Genomic DNA, 16,602 nt, shown 5'->3' with positions numbered 1-16,602 from the left:
GCTGCGGCCTCCGCCCGACAGGGGGCGCCGTCTCCCTCTCCACTCCCACCCGCCCCGGGCGCCGCGTTGGGGGCGGGGCCTCGTGGCGAGGCGGAGCTCCCGCCCTTTATCCCCTCCGCTGCCGGCGGCGCGCGGCCCCTCTCCCCCTTCCGCCGCGCCGCCGTCATGGCGACCCCCTGCGCCGAGGAGGACCCGCTGGCCCGCTACCGCTCTCCGCTGGTGTCGCGGTACGCCAGCGCCGAGATGGGCTTCAACTTCAGCGAGAGGAAGAAGTTCGGCACCTGGCGCCGCCTCTGGCTCTACCTCGCCCAGGCCGAGAAGGTAACGGCGCCGAGACGCGGGGCGCGGATTCTGGGGGCGGCGGTCCTTACGGGCTGCCGGCGCCGAGAGAGCGCTGCCGGCCTCGGGCCGTCCCTGGGGCCGGGGCTGCGCCGTGCGGGATGAGCTCGGCGGGGTGACCTCCGCGCGGCCTTTCGCCTCGTCCAAAATCAATAAAGATGTAACCGCGTAGCTATTTTCCCTATATTTCCCAGCAGAAGGGGCTGCGAGGGGGTGTGTGAGCGCGAGGCCAGCTGTCCCGCCGGCCGCGGCCAATCGCTGCCCGCGCTGCGCGCCGCCCTCCCGCTCCCCTCGTTGTGAAAGAGCCGCGCTCGGCGGCTGTGAGGGCTCTGCCCTCTGCTCGCACCCCCGCGGCCCTCGCCCCGTGCACAGCGCGCTGCTTCGGGCGGCCGCGGAGCTGGGCTGAAGCGGCTCGTGGCCCGAGCGAGCAGAACGCTCAGCCCCCTGGGTATTGACAGTGAAAACGCGGTCGCGTGCTAAAAGAAAGGCACGAAACCTTGCGATGGGACGGCGCTCACGCTGCGCCTAGGTGTGCTTAAGTACAGGCGTGCGGCGGCGAGGCGGGCGTCAGGCCGAGCTGTCACTGTTAGCCTGAGGGCAGGGAGGCGCCGCGCTGGAGGATGAGCGCAGCGCGCGGTGCCGCTCATGTTCTCCCGCTGCAGCCTCTCAGCTGCGTGCTGCGCCAAAGGCAGCGTGTTGTGTGCTGGAGCTGTTGCCGTACGGCTGTGCTGCTCTCGCTGAAGCGTTGCGTCCCGAAGTACTTCACGTGACGTACCTAACAGGAGGAAGCAAGCTGCTGAACGAACCGATGCACGCTTCTTGGCGTCCCAGGCCTCGGGCTCGGGGTTCCTGCGTCTCCCACCCCTTGCTTTGCCTCCCGTTGCCACCACAGCTTTGCTCCCAGAAAGCTGAGGCAGACGGTGCAGTTTCTAAAGCACCCTCTTCATAGTGGGAGGAGGGCTGCCGCTATTTTTATCTGTCTCCTCATTCCAGAGGAGTTTGCCTTCTGAAGTCAGTTCTGGCCTGAAAGAGTCAGCTCCTCAGCACCTGTTAGCTCTGTTAGGGCAGGTTGTGGTAGACTCCAAGTGCCCACTTGGAGTATGTGAAATAGCTGAAAGATTGTGCCACTGAATATTGGGTTAGACGGAAAGTCTTTCCAGGTTCTGTTTTATTTCTTAAAGCAGGTGATGCCAGATGTTTGAAAGAGGAGAATGAGCGAAGCATATGGAGACAGCTTCTTCAGCTCATCTTCTCCCAGCTAATACTAGTCGAAGTCTAGGCTAAGAGCTGAAGCATGGGAGTTCATACTCATTTCCAAACTCTCATTTTGTTGTTGTTTTTTAATGTAAATGCATTTGTATTTTGGTATTCTCACTAATGCATCATTCTTTATTTTGAGCCTTGAGCTCCTGACCCAACAATAAGTACTTTGAAAGATGAGCAGAAAGTTCATGGAGCTGCTCTTTCTGGTCAACATCCCCCAGCTTTGACCCAACCAATAAAGTGTTCTGCACACATGGGATCTCAGTGTTTCTCTCCTGTGTGTAAGCACCTACACTTGTTCTCATTTTTTTTTTCCTTTTTTTCCCCCCAAAATTTACTTCTTGGGGTATTTATCTTACATGTTCTTTGTCAGATGTGCAGCCCAGTGTTCTCGTTCTGTTTGTTGGAGACGTTCTGTATCACACATCTGCTTTGCTCTGGCCTCTTGCTATAGGAGTGAGTGAACGATCAGAGCTGTTACAAGAGCACGTCACTCTATTGGAACAGCCTCAAAGGAACTGCACCTTAAAAGCACAATCCAGAAAGACCATCGCTGGCTTATGGCGCTTTGGAGAAACCCCGTGATCTCACTTGGGTACTTAGTTTTCTCAGGTGGACAGATTTGAAGGACATCCGATTGCTTTCTCCCTGAGGTACTGTCAATATTGACAGAAGGTCATAGGGAAGAGGCCTCACGTCATGTTTGTGGGTACATGAGGACAGGGCTTTGGCACCTACCTTCCATGTACTGACGTTGTTACAGTCTCTTTTCTTGGGGATTATTTCTTTCTCTGTAGTTGCCAGCAAGTATGCACCATCTTCAGCTTTTCGGAACAGCTCATGGATATGTGAACAGTGCAAGAGCTGTTAAGCTTAGCACAAGGCTCTGTTGCCTGACGTCGTGTCTCTGGGCTTCAAGGCAGTTATGATCTATATCTGAGCACCTCAGAGACAGCAGTCGAGCCAGCTGCTACTCCTTGCTCATCTGGACATTCATGGTTGTGTCATTATGCTTGCAGCATGCTATTTTAAGTTGTTTGGGTGCTAATGATCTGATGAGGATCCTGAAGACTTATCTGCTTCACTTGCTGTTTTCTCTAATTCCAGATTCCACGTGTGCAAAACACTTTTTTTAGTCAATTTGATTCTGAATAGAATGAGCTTTTGAAATACTTTGTATCATTAAAGCTTCCTCATTGGAGAGTTGCAGTGACTGCTGTGCACAATAGTACCATTTTAACATAGAAAAGGCAGCAGTGCTGAGTTCATTGTGAGACTTTTAAACTCACCATGTTAGAAAGAGACATTTTGCTCATCTTTGTTAGCTTGTGTGGTATTTGTACCAGTACTGATAATGTCTTGCTCTGTTTTTAAAGCAGCTTCCAGAAGAAGTTTAGCAAACATTTTGAAAGGTGAACTAGGAGCATTTGTCTCCTGCTTCCAGATCAGGGTATTAGTTTTCCCAGTTCCCAGTTTCAGGCTGAGATGAATTTTAGGGCTTTTGGAAAGGTGCGGACAGCCTTTGCTTTCCATATGTTCTAAGCAGTTGTTCTAAGCACACCAGGTATGCTTGGAGTTATTTTGGCCTCCTGGCACAAGCTATCTTGTCACCTGGTGACTGGTCTGTTCTTTACCCTAGTGGTAGATTTCATTGAAAGATGTTAAAAGTGTACTTTTTTAATCTTTTCCCTGTGTGTCTGATGTTTGTAGTTGTCACAGGGGTGTTCTGTGATGGAGGGAAGCGTGAAGCCCAAGAACATCTAAGCATTAGCGGTGCCCTATTGGAAGAGGTTGGAGAACTCTAGAATGAAGCAGCATTTGCTCTTGCTGCTTTTGACTCTGCCCCATTGCCATGCTTCTGTGAGCTGTCACATGGGAATAAATTATTTAAACAGCTTCTCTGTCAAATCTGAGTTGCCTCTTAAAGTTCTTTCTCCTCCGCAGTCACTTGGGCTTCCCATCACAGATGAGCAGATAAAGGAGATGGAAGCAAATCTGGACAACATTGACTTCAAGATGGCAGCGGAAGAAGAGAAGAAGCTGCGCCATGATGTGATGGCACACGTTCACACCTTTGCCCACTGCTGTCCCAAAGCTGCAGCCATCATTCACCTTGGAGCAACTTCCTGTTACGTAGGGGATAACACGGTAATGTAAGACTTTCATTTTCCTGCCTGCAGAGCTGGGCAAAACGAAGACGTAGGTGCTCCCTTAGTAGTTCTTTATAAATAGCTCTTTATTATTTTGCTTATAAAATAATAGTCAATCGATTATTATTTTTCAGATGTCTTTATTAGTCTTCCTGTTAAACTTGATTACCCTTTTTCCTAGGTACTCTAGGAATACCAGCTCCTCCTGTGGCTTCTCCCTTTTGATATGAAGCAAGATCTGTCTGCAAATTTACTGTTCCCTGAGCTCTGTTTGTATGTTAAACATTCAAGGAGATAAGATATTCACAAGTGAGAATGTATGCAGACATGAGTGAACTGTCAGTTACGCCAGTGGGACAAGAGTTCACTGGCCTACAAAATCAGTCAACTTTTGGTATATGCAGCCCATGAACTTTCAGTTGCTGCTTGGAACACCTGCATTGATTTGGGGTAGATAAAGCTTTTCAATAGAATGGATAAATGTGTTGAATATAAAAGAAAGTGCCCCCATTCTGCAGAACTATCAGACGTGAGGAAACACCTGTCTGAACCTGAGCGCAGACTAAAACTTCTGCACATTGCTGCTCCCTGATATCCAAGTCATTGCAACTTGGTATCTTCTTTTGTCCTACAAGAAAGCTGCTGCATGATTATTTGCACCTTAGTCCTTTGAAAACCTCTTCAGCTTTTAGCTAATACCCCCTTCCCCAGGTCATTTGGCGCCTGCCTATATTTGAGTCTGAAAAGAGGAAAGGCAGGACTGATGCATGATCACACCTCTTGTGCTTCTGCTACCCTTAGCCTACTAATTGCCTCTATTTTCTGCCTTGGTTCAGTGATTTAATCTGTCATGTGCATCATGAGTATCTCCAAATAGTCATTTATGCTCAGTTAGTGGAAATAGGTCTTCTGTTGCCCATTATGACTTGCTATGGATAATATAGTAGAAGCAATGATGGATCCAGCACTTTTTTCATAAACAAGTTCCTTGGCATGTTCAGACACAGGAATAAAAGCAGGTGCTTTGTTCTAAGAAGAGACTTCTTGAGCAGGGGAAGTATTTTGATAGTGTCTGTTCTCGCTCAGAGAGGTCACTGTCTGGTCCCTCAGGCTGAATGGCTGACTGTCAGACATGGCCCACATTTCCTTTCTTTGCTTCTTTCAGGATCTGATTGTCCTCCGAGATGGGTTTAACTTGCTGCTGCCCAAGGTGAGAAGGTGATTATGCAGTGTCTCAGAAGCGGGCAGCGCTGACGTTCTGTGGATAGCATGTGTTGAGGGTGGATTTTCTTAGGCCTCGCTGGGGAGCTAGGAGGAGCTGGCTGCTTGGGTTAGCCTCAAGCAAGTGAGCAGCATCTTCCTTTTTCTCAAGTCTTTCCCTAAAGCTTCTCTGCTCATCGTGGGAATTGTAAGCACCTTCTATTAGGTACTAGCAGTTTACATGTGTCACAGGCATCAGTTTCAGAAAACAACTGTATTGCTTTCAAGATGAGCTTAGGCAGCCACATAGCTATATTACTAGGGGTGCATCAGCTTTAAAGAAGCTATACTATATAACTTTCTGAGTTGAGTGTAGTTGGAGCGTAGCTGGCCTGAATGTCTTGGCACCCGATTTTCCCTGGGCTGTAGATGTGTCAATCGCACCCCAAGCAGCTTTATTTCTGACCAGTTCCAGGACTGAAGGAAATACTCAGGGGTAAACCAGCTTGGGTTGAGTGTGAGGACTTGCCTAGCTTCAGCTGAAGGCCAGCTGCTTACATCATCCCGTGCTTGAGTAAAGCACGTAGCAAGTAAAAATTGTGCCTGTGCCCTGACAATATGAAACACACCGCATTCTACAGTTAGACAGAGATATTCAGTGACTGTATGCTTGTTTCCGTCCCCTTTTTCTCACAATGTTATGCTTGAGCGTGCCAGCTTTTGCTCTATTTTTTTTTTCTCACACCCCTTTTTCATTCCACCTCTTTTCCATCCTCCCTGCATCCACCAGCTCGCAAGGGTGATCAGCCGGCTGGCCGACTTTGCTGAGACACACGCTGACCTGCCTACCTTGGGCTTCACTCACTACCAGTAAGTAGCCAGCAGCCTTTGCTTTCATTTGCTCAGCTGTGCTTTGGATAGACTGACCTGCTGCTACCGTTTCTTTCTCCCTTCTTTTTTACCATCTCTGACCTGTGGCAGTTGGCATTGCTGGACATTGTTAAGACGGTGGTGGTGGTTCAGAAAAGGAACGTGTTGCTATCGCCAGCCTCACATCAGGAAATCGGACTTTTCTTTGACTACTGTCAGCAGTTGTTTTAACAGAGCTTCATAAGGAACTTGTTAACCTAGATAGGTAAATTGTTGTTTCAGAAGGTGTGATGTTTGAATTGCAGTAAGCCTGTCAGATATTCTTAATGCTTGTTTTCCCATCAGTTGTATTCCACTGCAGCTTAGAAAGGTTTGTTACTGGCAGGAAACCACAGCTATTCAGTCTGCTGAAGCCTTCTTCTCGAGTGATGATGACTACAAGATCTCTGTTTTCATACATCTCTATATGGAGGAAAAAAAAAAAAGAAGAATTTCCCTTTTAACGAGACAATGGCATTTTCTGTCTCTGGAAAATTACATTTTTTGTGCAATACTGTTGGCATTACTGCTTGTAGGCAGGTTCCTGAGTCAAAATACAGCAAGATTTCGACTGGTCTGTTGTTGCAGAAAGTAATGAACTCACTACTTCATGAAGATACTTCGCTTTCAGAGAACTATAAGCCTGGATTTTCTATCCTGGTGACATGGAACAGCAGACCCATGGAAATTAAGCACAGATCATGTCAGAATCAATGTCTATCACTTTAAAATTACTCCCAAAGGAGAGTGGGAGCATCAGATCAGGTCTCTTGATAAATAATCTTGCTGTATGCGCTGTGTTGTTCAATCAAGCAGCTTCAGTCCTTGGTCCCTCTTTATTGACAGCTTTTCAGAGAAGTATTACCTGGTCTTTGTTTCATTCTGAATTTTAGAAAGAATGCAAAACAGTATTCAAGAAGTATGTGCAAGGCAAGTCCTACTAGTGAAAACCACGTTAGAAGGCTTTTCAGTCCCTTGCCAGCAGGGCCCCCTGACTTGTGTAGGAGCAGGTCCACATTTTCCCTGCCTTCTCTTGCTGCTTATGTACTTGCAGAGTTCTTTATTGCTGCCTTTCATATAGCACACCAGATTGAACTCCAGACAGGCTTTGGCTTTCCTACCACCATCCCTGTACTGTTGTACAGTTCCTCTGTTTCCTCCTGGGTCGCACATCCCTGCTTCCACATCTTCTCTGCTGCCTGTGCCCAAGCTTAATCGGAGCACCCTGCTCATCTATTTAGTCTTTTTAAAACTGTAGAGGCCCTCTGTGTCCTTGACATCAGAGCAACTAGGGCACGTGGCAGTGGTACTGTGCTCACTGTGCCTTCCTCCCTGCTCTCTGCCTTCCCCTGCCTGGCCGGGCCCCTAGAGGGTGCCATCTGCCAGCAGATCCGCTCCCACGGAGCTGGCTGCTGGATCCTGATAGCTGTGGCTGGGGAGCAGAAACAAGGAGCCTGGGGGTGGATCCTCCACCTCATGTTATTTGTCACCCACTGAGGCTTTTCCATTTGACAGAGTTCTGGTAAAAGGCTATCGTATTTTTTTTTTTTTCTGAAAAGTACTATCTTATCATCTAGTTTAATTTACAAGTGATACATATGTACCAGATCTCTTTAACTCCTGCTCTGATGAGTCAGAGAGGCCTTAACAGTAGACTCATCAGCGAAGGATGGTCCTTTTGGATTTATTGTGTAAATCACCAAGGAGTTGTGTTCTGTTCTCGGTTGTTTTCAGACCTGCACAACTCACCACTGTGGGGAAACGCTGCTGCTTGTGGATCCAGGACTTGTGCATGGACCTGCAGAACCTGGAGCGAGCTCGGGACGACCTGCGTTTTCGGGGTGTGAAAGGCACCACTGGCACTCAGGCCAGCTTCTTGCAGCTCTTTGAGGGAGACCATAGTAAAGTAAGTCAGTCAAGCCAGAGAGCAGACTTTCAACCTTGAAATATTCTCCTGTCTGGAGTGCTTTTCTCTTTAGGGGCACGTGGAGATTCTGGCATCAAAATACTTCTTGGGTCATTGAATACTGAAGTTCTTTTTGTTTTGTTTTTGTTTTTTGTCCCTCTGAGGTTGAAGAGCTGGACAGATTAGTGACTGCAAAGGCAGGATTTAAGCGGTATGTAACAAAAATGCTTAGTAACCTAAATTTGGTGTTAACAAAGTCTGACTCTTGCTTTCCCTGTTGGTTTAGATTCTACCAACTGCCAAACTGACATCTGTGCTGCTGTTGATTTTACATTCCCTCGTGGTCTTTCATTCCCACTTGCGGCTCTCTGGAGGGAACTCCATCTCCTAACCAGGCCACTTCTTTAAAGCACAGCTGTCCACTTTTCCTCTGCTTCACTCTCTCTCCTTGTGCATGCTGCCCAAAGAGCTGACAGCCTGAATCCAAACATGTCAACAGGGCAAAACGATGGCGTTGTCATACACTTCAAAAGCCATTGTCACACCTTGCTCTCAGTCTTCTCATCCAGTTTAATGTCTGGAGCATTCAACTTCTGCGCTTGCTTTTTAGATCTTACATGGTCACGGGCCAGACCTATAGTCGCAAGGTGGATATTGAAGTCCTGTCTGTACTGGCCAGTCTGGGGGCATCTGTTCACAAGGTGAGCACCCTTTGCATATTCAGCAGGGAGAAGGATGAAAAGGTGCTTGTGGTGCTGAACGCTTGCTTTGGGAAATATTAATTGGTGTTTGTTGTTCGGTTCCTCTTTGGGATCACGTAAATCACCATTGGGTGCATGCCTAGGCATCAGATATCAAAGTCCAGGTGTTAGTCTAATCTGTGCTGAATTGGTCCAAGCAGAGTAAATGTCTTTCCCAGTGCATGTGAGTTTTTAAATTTCACCATTTTCTCCCCATCAGTTGCGTCTCTGATAATAGTGCTATTTTGGCTGTCCTTGTGGATTCTTCTCATTTATTTATCTCTGTTTCCTCCCCGGTCCTTCTCTGTGGCTAAAATGATAGTTCTACAGGCTGGCTGGTACAGTGAGCAGCCATTACCTATGCTGGCTAATTACAGTACTTCTGTTATGCTTTTTCAGTGTTTCTTCCTGATCTTTACCCTTCCATGCAAACATTGACCCTGCTTTGGGGTCCTGTTGTATTCTAATACAGTGGACAGACTTTTGTTGCTGATGCTTTCTTGACTTTGGGATTTTTAGGTCAGGAAGCACGATTGTAGTGGCAGTTTTTCATTGTCTCCCAAATTCTCATCTCGGACGCAAATGCAAACAATTCTGCACAAACACTGACAGGAGACGTGTGTTGGTTTGGTTCTACCTGTTAATTTCTTGGGCTTTTTTCTAGATTTGTACTGACATTCGTCTCTTGGCCAACCTGAAGGAGATAGAAGAGCCTTTTGAGAAAGACCAGATTGGTAAGGGATGGTTGACATTTCTTGGGACAGTGTATGGACCTTTTCATTTATGTTGCTGCAGCCTTTTAAGCAAACTTAGAAATGTCACTGAGAGAAGTTGTTTTAAATTAACTGGGGTGTAAAGCTTTTAGTGTATTGAATTATTAAAAAAAGAAAAGAAAACAACCAAAGACTTCTGGATATTAAATAATTAATTTGATTTTAAATGTTTGTATTCTTCACTTCCTGGGTTTTGGGGAGGGAAGAAGCGGTCATGTATTCCTCATTGCTCACAGAAGACAACGTGGGTCTGAGGAGAACTCAGTGTTCTCCATTCCTCAGGAAGCTAACTGGAACTGTAGGTTTTCAGCTTGACTCAGCACGTTTTGTTGCTTGTTTATACACAGACACATTTGGAACAGTAAAACCCTTTCCAGAAGGACACCAATTACGTGTTTCTGATGTTTGTTAAAAAAAGAGAGAAGGAAACATAATTTTGGATCTTGGCTAGAAGAAAGCTCAGGCACCCTGAATAGTTCCACAGAACTGAGTCAGTAGTTTAAGCCATAGCCCTATCTGTTATTAGAACTGTTCTACATCTAATGCTTGGTTTCACTAGAGCAGAAGGCATCAGTATATCTGTCTGACTCTGAAGGACAATGCTCTCATGATCCTAGAGAGATGGTGCTAAGTACCGTGCTAGAAATGAAGTCCATCTGTTCCTCTCATGTGGTAGTGCTTCTGCTGTTTTGTACAATGGCACAATGTCTTCTCACTTTTTTCCCCACCACATTTAGATGTTTCTAATCTGAAAAAGTGTGATGCTGTCACTTTCCTTATTGTATTTTGTCCTTAGAAAACCATTGTGTTTCGAGGCGTTATCATGTTAGGAACCAATTTTTGACTTTTTCTATCCAGGGCAGGACCTGCATCTTCCTGAGTGCACTCTCTCTAGTGCGCCCTATCTAGGCAGATCTCGTACAGCCCCGTTCCCATCACTCTTTCTCCTTCCACAGGCTCAAGTGCTATGCCTTACAAGAGGAATCCAATGCGCTCAGAGCGGTGCTGCAGCCTGGCTCGGCACCTGATGACTCTGGTCCTGGATCCCCTCCAAACAGCTTCTGTGCAGTGGTTTGAGCGGACGTTGGATGACAGTGCTAACAGGTTTGTGTACATCGTGCAGTGCAGCAGTTTTAGAGTATCTTGTGCAAGAAGCTCCTTTGATCTATTTGGAACGGGCTATTTTTACACTAAAACCACAGGTTACCATCTTGATGAAAAGCAGACTTGATAAACTCTAGAGACTACAAACTGGTTTTCTCTCAAAGATCGGATGAAAACTGTTAGTTTTCTATAACAGTCAAGATCTTTTTGCAAAGTAATCCAAGAGAGAGAGGAGGGCTGCAGAAAACACAGGTGATTAATTGATCTGGTAGTCTTCTGGTTTAAGGATGCACTGTTACAGCATATCACAGCTCACATTTTGCAGATGAGTTTTCCTGCTTTGAACACAGCTTTTGACCCTACTCTTCTTCACTCGTAATGTTGAATAATGCAACAGTTTGTAACCCCTTCACCCTCCAGCTAATCAAAAGAAACTTTTATTTTCATCTCTCTGTGAAATGTTCTTCTTTAAAAGAGGTAATTTTGCTCCTAAAGAAAGAGCACAAACCATTATTAAGCAGTCTGATAGAAAGCTGTGCACATATTCTAGTGATGTCTGCTGAGCAATGTTTTTGTTTTCTGATTCTTCGTTATGACTATTTTGAGATGAACCAAAGTTAGCTATAATTAAGTCAATAGTAGCAATTGCATTCAGTTCATCCATCTGGCAGTTAGTATTAAATTTGCATAAAGTTCGTATTTACCTTTGATATTTCAAAGTAGTCTTCTTCCTTTGAATGTATTTTTCTAAGAGGAGTTGACTCCACAGCTGCTAAGCCTGCTTCCTTAGCCTGTCTTGCTAAGGAAAGAGCTGCATAGACAGCATAAAATACAACATTTAAGAAGTTGGATACTGGTTGATATGGTGGTTTCATTTCATAGCTGCCAAGTGTAGAAATAATACTGGAATGTTTCCCATTTTATTTTCACTTCATCTAATATAAAGGGTCATTTGTCCATTCCATACCCCATATAGAAAATTCTGTGCCTTGGACTTTTGTTGTCAGAACTAAAGTGTTTTGAAGGGAGGGCAGGCCAGAGAAAAAGCAAACGAATAACCTATGAAACAGCAGACAGAGCATCCTTTCAAAACAGTGTGATAGAACTGGGAGCCTTAAATGTAGCACAGGACTGAAGTACAAGTGTCTTTTTAAAAGATGAGAAGTTAAGAATGGGTCAGGTACTGCTGTCACAGGAGGGTGATGCTGTACTGGCTGTGCTGTGACCCGGAGCCCTTTGCCTGATACAGCATAGTGCCCACTATTGCTTTCCTTTCCGCCCTCTCTTTTTCACTCCTTTTTGTCAGGACCCTCCTTAGTGATCAGAAGCTGATCTCTTGGAGGAAGACCCCATCCACTTTGAAAGTTCCCCGCTGAGCGCAGCCAGGCACAGAATGAGGATGCAACAAGCCTTCCTGCTGGAGGGCAGGATCAGTAGACGAGGCAGTGCAGAACACCTAAGGGAAGATAGGTAGTCTCCTGTTGTTGCTGGCTCTGAAAATTGCTGCCCTCTTTTCTAGCTGCGTTACCATTGAACTACCTCAGAGTTTTCTGTGGCTTAGTACCTCTGTGCTTTCCCATCTTCTCTTTCCCTTTCTCTAGTGACCCAGCAGCTCCCTTCTCACAGCAGTAGCTCTCAAGATGGGTAGCTCTTATTTATCTTCCCTGTTTGTGACCTTTAAGCAGCAAGAAGCACCCATAAAGAGAACAATTCAAGCATAAGCACTGGGGCCTCCATAGTGCTATGTGGAGACATTTGCAGAAACTGGAGAGCTGAACTTGTGGTAGACTTGAGCATGACCTTTATTGCTAACTGGGGCCCTGGGTACCTGTGTTCATAGGCGTGTGTGCCTGGCTGAGGCTTTTCTCACGGCTGATATCATCCTGAGTACACTGCAGAACATCTCCGAGGGACTCGTAGTATATCCAAAGGTAAATAATTAGATAGCATATGCGGAGTTGCATCCTTGATGGTACTGCAACTGTGCCAAAAGGGAGGGGGGTGGGGGAGAAGGAGCAGTAAATCTTCCCAAAGATTGTATTTCTATCTGTTTGTTCAGTTTCTGAATTCTGCTTTGTGTTCTCACTGCTTGCAGCACGGGCACACAGTGGTACTTGTCAAAGCCAATCTTCTTAAAAGGGGCACTTCTATGTGAGCTGCACCATGAACCTGTAGAGTTTATCATCAAAAGTGACTGTCAAGGCAGATCTCGTACAGCCCTGTAAATTATCCACAGGTTTAAAAAACAAACAAACAACCACACAACAAACCAACAGCAAAACAACAACCTCATTGTACATCTTTTCCACAGTAACGTTCCAGACAAAGTATAGCTCCAAGCTATTAGCTTTGTACCTAGATTTCCAGAGCTCAATTCAAAAAGAGAAATTATTTATCTTTCCTGGGGATTCAGAGGGAGAGGAAAAGCTCACCAGGAGTCCCAGCTGCCTACAGAATTCCTGTAACTCTGCTGTCTTTGTTTGAAGGTGATTGACAGGAGGATCCGGCAGGAGCTGCCGTTCATGGCCACAGAGAATATCATCATGGCGATGGTGAAAGCAGGGGGAAATCGGCAGGTACAGATGGATTCAAAAATACCTTTGTTCACTGCCTGATGTCTCGCTCTTAACAAACAAAAGCTTCTCTTTTTTTGTTCTCCTGAATATCTCCCCTTTCTTGGTTCTGCCCATACTCCCGCAGAGTTATTAATATTACACCTGTGCTGCAAAGCCAGACTCCGCTCTCTGAGGAGAGAGCAGTTGTAGAGATCCTTACTTACTGTTAGGAACACTGTGTGTTTGAGCTGATCTGCCTGTCTGCTGGAGGGCAGAGAGACCTATTTATTTTTATTGCATGAGATACTAGCAGGCGCTTTCCTTCTGTGAATGTTTGAGGGAACTTGGAACGCAGGCCAGGCTTCTTCACGTGGAGCATGTTGGCAGTGGGGTACCTTTATAAATTAAAGGAATGAATCAGTGCTGTTAATGGAAAAGCAAGTAAGCCCAAACCATTTGTTCTTGTGTCACACTTCCTTAGTTCAGTATGTTGCCTTTTATTGCTTTTATTGTTTATGATCCTTCATTCAGTTTTCTGTGTCCAAGCAAATTGAAATCAAATGTTTTTCTTAGCAAATAGGTTCAGACACAGTTAGATTATAGTTCCCTATCATTTAATTTCAAAGTTCAGTTTGAAACTGGTAATAAAATTTGCATCCTACAACGCTAACTTATTTTCTCTCACCTTTAGACAGTAACGTTTCCTTCAGTAATTGTTTGCCATAAAAGATGAAGCGAAACTTGCAATATAGTAACAACAGAAGGGTTTCCTAGAAGCTCTGAGTAGGACCTGTGGTTCTGCTTCTCTGGAGCACTTCTGGCAGCTCACCCAGTTAGGAAATATCCTTTTTCCTCTCTTTGTGTCTGTGATGTTTGTCACCGTGTCCGTCAGTAAAGCTTCCTAACCAAACATATTAAGGTTCATATTCTGTGTAAAAGTTTTCTTATCTTTTCAGCTGGCTCTCTTTCTAAAGCATCCTGTATTTACCTAAACAGTCTATTTAATTGGATTGAAAAGCTAATTTCATTTGTGTTTGTTATTGGCTTACCTCTTTTCTGGCGCCCTTTAATTACGTATCTTTAGAGTTGAGTACACTTAGAAAAGCTGTTCTTATTACAATGTGTTCTGTTTTTGTGCGCTGGAAACTCTGTAACAGTAAATTTTCTGAAGACAAATCTGAGGCTTTCCTACCTCCTAGCGTAAAAACTCACTTGCCTTCCTGACCACTGAACAGCTCCCTCCCCCTAAGCACCCTAAACAGCTCTGTTTGCCTGAAGCATGTCAGTGCTGGAGCAGGATGGCCTTTGAATAGAGGAAATAAGAAGTAGGAGATCGTTTTCCTTCTAAACCAAGATTGCTCAAGGATAATGCATTTGAGAAGATTCCTGCTCGGCTATAAATGCAATCATATAGATGTTTTAGCACCAGCATGGCAGCATCTGCTCTTGTGGATGGTCCTCGATTGCATTTGGGTTTCTTTGTTTTTACAGATGCATTTCACAGGAAGTCAAAGGGTGGAGGAAGTCTTTCAGAACAATTAGGACTTCTGTCAGTCTTAATTCCAAATGAGGATTCTCTAGCAAAGAATGTCTTAAGGCCCTTGGATTTGTGTGCTTTTTTCCCTTCGATCTGTTTGTCCTTTTGTAAGCCATGGTTTACATAGCTCACTGCTGATTAAGTTGGATGGCTTCTCTTTTTTCTTTTCCAAGTTCGTAGATTGTTATTCTCTCAAGATGTTCCGTGCCAGGGATGACTATTTGTGAATAAGGAATTCCTCCATTATAGTTCATAGAATATTTTGGGAACAGCTATTAGAGCCTGTCTTTGGAAAAACTGTGCAAGTAGGGAATGGAACAACTGGAAAAACAAATTCCATAGCGAATCCTGAGAGTATGTGGAGAGTTTGAGAAAGTGTGAAGGGTTCTACTGCTGTAAGCTTGTGGTATAATTGAACAGGGAATATGTATGTCATTCAGACTTCTTTGGCCTCAAAGGGCAGAGATGTAAGAGGGTCAGGAAAATCTTGTTTTCCTATAGTGATACGACATGCTACAGTCCAAGCTGTCTCATTTGTGTGCTGTCCAACACAGTACGTTTTGATGTTTCCCCTCCTGCACAAGCAGGATAAATGTGAAAGTGAGTAACAAGGGACTGAATGTTTTCCTCTTCGCTCCTCTTCCCCTGCTTCTGCAGGACTGCCATGAGAAGATCCGTGTTCTCTCCCAGCAAGCAGCTGCTGTTGTGAAACAGGAAGGGGGTGATAATGACTTCATTGCCCGTGTCCGTGCTGATCCTTATTTCAGCCCCATCCATGAACACCTTGACAGCCTTTTGGATCCTTCCTCCTTCACTGGGCGTGCTCCTCAGCAGGTAAAGAGGCTACAGGTTTTAGGTGTTGCTATGCAATTAATTTTCTTTAATCCTGCATTCTGTGTACCAGAGTAGTACTCTTATTTCATACCTCTCTTCCTATTACTGTGACACACACACACACACACACACACGCACACGCACACACACACTCTTACCTTGTTTCATTTGACTGCCTTGTCTTTCTGCACTATGGGCTTCACACTTGATCCTGGATGTACCTGACTGCTCAGTGCCTCTGTGATACAGACCCCAGTGGGGTAAACAGGTCTGAACAGGGAAGAGAAGGGAATACCTTTCTTCTACTAACTTTCTTTTTCCCCTCTTTCTTGAACAGGTGGCAAAGTTCTTGAAGGAGGAGGTTCGACCAGCGCTGATTCCATACCAAAGCATGATGGGTGGGAAAATTGAGCTGACACTTTAAGAATATTCAGCAAAGGCCTCTGGGTACAGGAAAATAATAAAAGCCTTATTGAACCAAGTCTGTTTACGCTGTCATGTTATTTTGCTTGTCTACAGTATGTGTAACTCTCAGAGCTTACACCACTTTGATTCCAGATGGGTTTTTCAATGCTTTGTCCACTGTTTAATCAAGCCTCCATCCGTTGTGTGTAGTTACTGAGAAACACTCGATGGTGATAAGGTTGCTTTATTACCATACCTTTCACTGACCCCTTACAGAGCACTGCCAGCTGTTGAAAGAGCAGGGGCTGGTGCTGCCTGGCATTCATGTGTGATGTACTGAAGAGCCAAGGGTAAGGGGAGCTGAGCCCGTTCCCTTCTTATTCATCTGCTCTTAAGCTTTCTCCACAGGTAGTTCAGAGAATTCTGTGAGGCTGTCCTTGCTTTCCAGAGTTCTGTAACTTGGGGAGCAAACGGGCAAAAATGATCTGAAAGGGAGAGGCCATGGAACTTCTGGGCTGCATCTAACTGTGGTGGTCTTTCAGTGATGTCTAGCTGTTCTAATACTGTACCTTCTCACAAGCTTGTTTACAAGTGTATCTTAGGTACCAGCCATTGTGATTTACTCTTCCAGGTCCTTGGCTGTAGGTGCTTGCTAGTGAACTGTATGTAGACTCTGGCAAATGCAAGTCATTCTCTATCGTAAGTAAGTTTTGTCTGATAAGAAAAACGATGTGGGAATTCACTGAATGCCAAAGAAATTCAAGAGGTCTTTGGTCTTATTTCTGACCCTCAATATTCTGCTTATAGCATTTGTGCTTTACTGGGCATTCAGTACTGGACCAAACTTGTCCAGTACTTGTACCTCTTCTCCCCTAAAGTCTCCTCCT

The 16,602-nt window shown here is 45.3% G+C and overlaps 1 protein-coding gene across 1 annotated transcript; it reads left to right on the top strand.

Annotated features, from left to right (window-relative positions):
- Window positions 1-133: 133 nt before the first annotated feature.
- Window positions 134-15,791, top strand: ADSL (adenylosuccinate lyase). The gene is made up of 13 exons (NM_205529.2): window positions 134-321; window positions 3,547-3,750; window positions 4,918-4,962; window positions 5,743-5,822; window positions 7,596-7,767; window positions 7,932-7,978; window positions 8,378-8,468; window positions 9,172-9,241; window positions 10,237-10,384; window positions 12,225-12,315; window positions 12,871-12,960; window positions 15,134-15,310; window positions 15,648-15,791. Exons 1-13 carry the CDS (start codon window positions 166-168, stop codon window positions 15,732-15,734), a joined length of 1,458 nt encoding a protein of 485 aa, NP_990860.2. The 5' UTR covers window positions 134-165; the 3' UTR covers window positions 15,735-15,791.
- Window positions 15,792-16,602: the final 811 nt, after the last annotated feature.

The sequence above is a fragment of the Gallus gallus genome, chromosome 1 (genome assembly GCF_016699485.2).
Source record: "Gallus gallus isolate bGalGal1 chromosome 1, bGalGal1.mat.broiler.GRCg7b, whole genome shotgun sequence".
Taxonomy (NCBI): domain Eukaryota; kingdom Metazoa; phylum Chordata; class Aves; order Galliformes; family Phasianidae; genus Gallus; species Gallus gallus.
Note: the sequence above shows the minus strand (reverse complement) of the source record. Positions and strands in the feature narration are given on the sequence as shown.

Coding starts and splice junctions, on each gene's coding strand:
- ADSL (NM_205529.2), top strand. CDS start 166: ATGGCGACCCCCTGCGCCGAGGAGGACCCGCTGGCCCGCTACCGCTCT. Junction 5,823..7,595: donor TTGGGCTTCACTCACTACCA/GTAAGTAGCCAG, acceptor GGTTGTTTTCAG/ACCTGCACAACTCACCACTG. Junction 10,385..12,224: donor TTGGATGACAGTGCTAACAG/GTTTGTGTACAT, acceptor CTGTGTTCATAG/GCGTGTGTGCCTGGCTGAGG.